Source organism: Austrofundulus limnaeus, unplaced genomic scaffold (genome assembly GCF_001266775.1).
Source record: "Austrofundulus limnaeus strain Quisiro unplaced genomic scaffold, Austrofundulus_limnaeus-1.0 Scaffold48, whole genome shotgun sequence".
NCBI classification, from domain to species: domain Eukaryota; kingdom Metazoa; phylum Chordata; class Actinopteri; order Cyprinodontiformes; family Rivulidae; genus Austrofundulus; species Austrofundulus limnaeus.
Genome location: NW_013952450.1, coordinates 1,985,254 through 1,988,959, shown reverse-complemented (window position 1 = coordinate 1,988,959; position 3,706 = coordinate 1,985,254). Strand labels below are relative to the sequence as shown.

The 3,706-nt window shown below is 40.4% G+C and overlaps 1 protein-coding gene across 1 annotated transcript in view; it reads left to right on the top strand.

Annotated features, from left to right (window-relative positions):
• ankfn1b (ankyrin repeat and fibronectin type III domain containing 1b) overlaps nt 1–3,706 on the top strand; it is a 171,684-nt gene that overhangs the window by 8,100 nt on the left and 159,878 nt on the right. Inside the window, exon 2 of the mRNA XM_014008234.1 lies at nt 913–1,094. Coding sequence (XP_013863688.1) covers nt 913–1,094 — 182 coding nt within the window. The remainder of the gene's footprint in view (nt 1–912; nt 1,095–3,706) is intronic.

Here is a 3,706-nt window from a genome sequence, read left to right as displayed (position 1 = left end):
CAATAAACACAAAGCATTAATTAAAGGAGTGGAATGGTTTGTTATAAAAAAAAAGAATCAAAGCAAACTGTTTGTGTTTTATTTACTGAAAGAAGCCAACATAATATATCCCACTGGGTTGTCTTTCTAAAATCATCTGTGAAAAATGGAGGTTAAAACCTTTTTAAGTGAAACACGTAAACACATCAGCATAGCAGCACCCTGCTTGCAAATATTTATTTGTCATGTTACCCAATTGTGATTCTTTTTCATGAGGTTCGTGCACGTCTTTGTCACGCAGCTGTGTGGAGGTCAGATGTCTTCCTTCCTCCGAGACGAAGCGACGTCTGAAAACGTGTTTGTTTCAGTGAATTCGATCCCATCAGTCTGATCAGAGCTGAAGGCGAAGAGGAGTCACAGCTGTGGCTTTGGGTTGTGGGGTGTTTTATCCCCTGGTTTCATCTGTATTTAGATACACACAAATATTGGAGGCTTTTTTTCTGTGGGCATTCAGGAAAACAGAGTATCATTTAGATGTTAATTAAAGCGAAGCTGAAAAATCAGCTCCACTATCTGCTTATACCAGATTAAGAATGCTGTAAATATCATACGTGTTGCAGCAAATGTTAAGTCGTTTGATTGTGGCCATCGATTTCCAGTGGAGAAAGCGCTGTATCGACTACAAGGATAAATCTATCGCTGCGGTCATCTTAATCACCCTCAGCCTGATTATGCTGAGGTGGAAGTAATTTTGCTATTGATCCTTAGAGCAGCTCTCGTTTCTCATTAATGCCAAGCTGTGTGTGTGTGTGTGTGTATATATCAATGCTTGTGTATGTGGGCTGGGGTGGGTGTTGGACAGGTGGACCTGTCTCCCAAAGATGATTTATTTTGCACACTGATGAGATTGCCTCATGTACCCCATTCCTGCAGGTCTCTGGAAAGGAAGCTGCAGAGACCCCTACTGGCCAAGTCCCGAACTCTTCCCAGCATCCCCCAGTCTCCAACCGTCTCCAGGGTCCACCACTCGGATCTCATTGGTGGGAGTCCTCCCCGCAGGAAGAACCCTCCTGTTGTCCCCAGCCAGGCAAAGGCCTGCACTCTGCCTCCTGCAGGTAAATAAGAAGCTACAGGGGTTAGACAATGAAACTGTCACCTGTCATTTTAGTGTGGGAGGTTTCATGACTAAGTTGGACCAGCCTGGTGCCCGATCTTCATTATTTGCACATTGCACCAGTAAGTGCAAAGTGTTGAAGGTTCAATTAGCAGGTAAGAGCACAGTTTTGCTCAAAATATTGCCATGCACACAACATTATGGGTGACATGTCAGAGTTCAAAAGAGGACAAATTGTTGGTGCACGTCTTGCTGGCGCACCTGTGACCAAGACAGCAAGTCTTTGTGATGTATCAARASCCACAGTATCCAGGGTAATGTCAGCATACCACCAAGAAGGACCAACCACATCCAACAGGATTAAATGTGGAGGCAAGAGGAAGCTGTCTGAAAGGGATGTTATGGTCTAAAACCAGCTGTTTCAGTTTCATTGTCTAACCCCTGTATAACTTGATATGGTTACTAGTTTTCTTTTTGTAGGATTGTAGGACATAGGATTTGCTCTTATTGCAAGAAAAAAGTATATTTTTACCTTCAAACACAACTTTAAGCTTAAAGTATTTATTACAGGTAAAGCTACAGGTGTACTCTGAAATGTACTGATGCAACAGTGACACAGTGTAGAAATCTACAAAACCGTGCTCACTGAAACTGCTATGCAACAGCTTAGAGCTGAACTGTGTGATTTAAATGTAGCAGGTTAGTTTTGATCCTAGGTCAAAAAGTCTCGCATTTGAAGGGGAATTTAATACTGTCCACTGCAGATTTAACACTTGAGAAAAGTAAATTATTTTAGCTTCCAGAGCTAAACAAGATTATCATCCTGATATCCTGAGCTGTTCCAGTAGGGGAAATTTGATATCGATTCAATACCAAGTAAACACAGGTATCACTGATTCTAAAGCTGATTCTGATACATTTTACTACAAATGTCATGATCATTGATCCATTTTTTATTTTGCCTTTAGTCATTTTTTATAAAACAAAAGGTCAATGACTTTAGACACCTAAAATGTTTTGTATGAACGCACTACAACACAATAAAACAAGTATAAAATAATATGGTAATTCCCCTATTACCTTTTACTACAAGCAATTGTTTAAGAAAAACTTCAATAGTGCAAAATAACCAAAACAAACAATGTAACAAAAATATAAATATAACAATGGCAACAAAAAAAATGGCTTCCACTGCACACGGAAACGATGTAGAAAAGGGGTTTCTGCCTAACGACTAACTCCAAATGACTTGGGGACTTTGTAAAACCGACTTTATATTTGAATTTATTTTTGAAAATGTAAACAAAAGTATCAGTAGCCGTGTTTCCATCAACGTTTTTTAATGTGCATTTTGAAGCATCGCGTCAGAAAAGGTGGATGGAAATGACATGATTCGAAAAAACCCTGTAATTCGCATAAAAGTTGATACGCTCACTTGAGGTGGGGTTTTTTAAGAGTTAATGTGCCAAAGGAGAGATGGAAACACATTTGTCGAGTAAGTTCTGACGTAGCGAACATTTACCTCACATGTTGATCAGCTGTTCCGACTGTCTGAACAGTACCGGACCAGTACCAGAGCGACTGCAGCCGCGACTGCAGCAGGACACTCCTCCCGCTGTCGGCGTCTTCTGTTATTCCCGTAACGTGAAGAGAATTGCATTTCTTTTTCTATGTCTCCAGACAGCATGTAAAATCACCAGAACTAGTTGATATGACAGAATTATTACAACTTTCCTGATAGTAGCAAAGTGTTCCTGATAACTTCTCTCCATAGTCCTGAGATGAGACTTTTACTTCCTGTTTACTACACACATGCGTCTGAATTAATTGATTCGCTTCAAGCCAGTTGGTGGAAACACGTCTGATTTGCATTTCGTCGTTTTTTCCTTTTTGCGAAATAAAAAAAAGGCTCAAAATTCGAAATACATTTGGATGGAAACACGGCTGTCATCACGCTAGTATTGATCCAATACCATTGCTCATCTTGATATAGATACTATCAATATTTAGATTGATGCACCCACCCCTAGCAGCCTATTTCTCCACATACCACTATTTGGACTTTAAATTTGGAGGGATATTAGCAGAGAGTCAGTCATACAGGATACAGCATGAAGCTGCATGTTTTGTTACTTCTCAAAGTTTTGCAGAAATGGCTCCAACTCTTATTTCTCAACACAGGATGATTTTATAAAATATGGCCTGAAACACAGGGGGAGATATGCATTCATTCAATGGACTCTAGACCTTTAATAAGATATAGCTCTGGCCTCAGCGGAGCTGTTGTTTTTTTTAGATCGTTCCTAAATGTCAGTCTCAGTAATGCAAAAGCCTCCTGAACTTTGTTTAAAACGGTCAGTCACTTGGAACGTATCTCRTGCCTGTGATACAATAATGTAAAGGGCAGCGAAGCTTCAGTATGGTCTTCGTAGCGATGTCGAACACGACTCGTTTGTTTCACCTTTTTAAATTTCCACACCTACTGTGATTCTTTGATATTTCCCGTCACAAAACTGAGCACAGGGCGCCACCCTGTTGTCTCGTCTGGTGTTTTTGTTTGTTTTCTCTCTCTCTCTCTCTCTCTCTCTCTCTCTCTCTCTCTCTCTCTCTCTC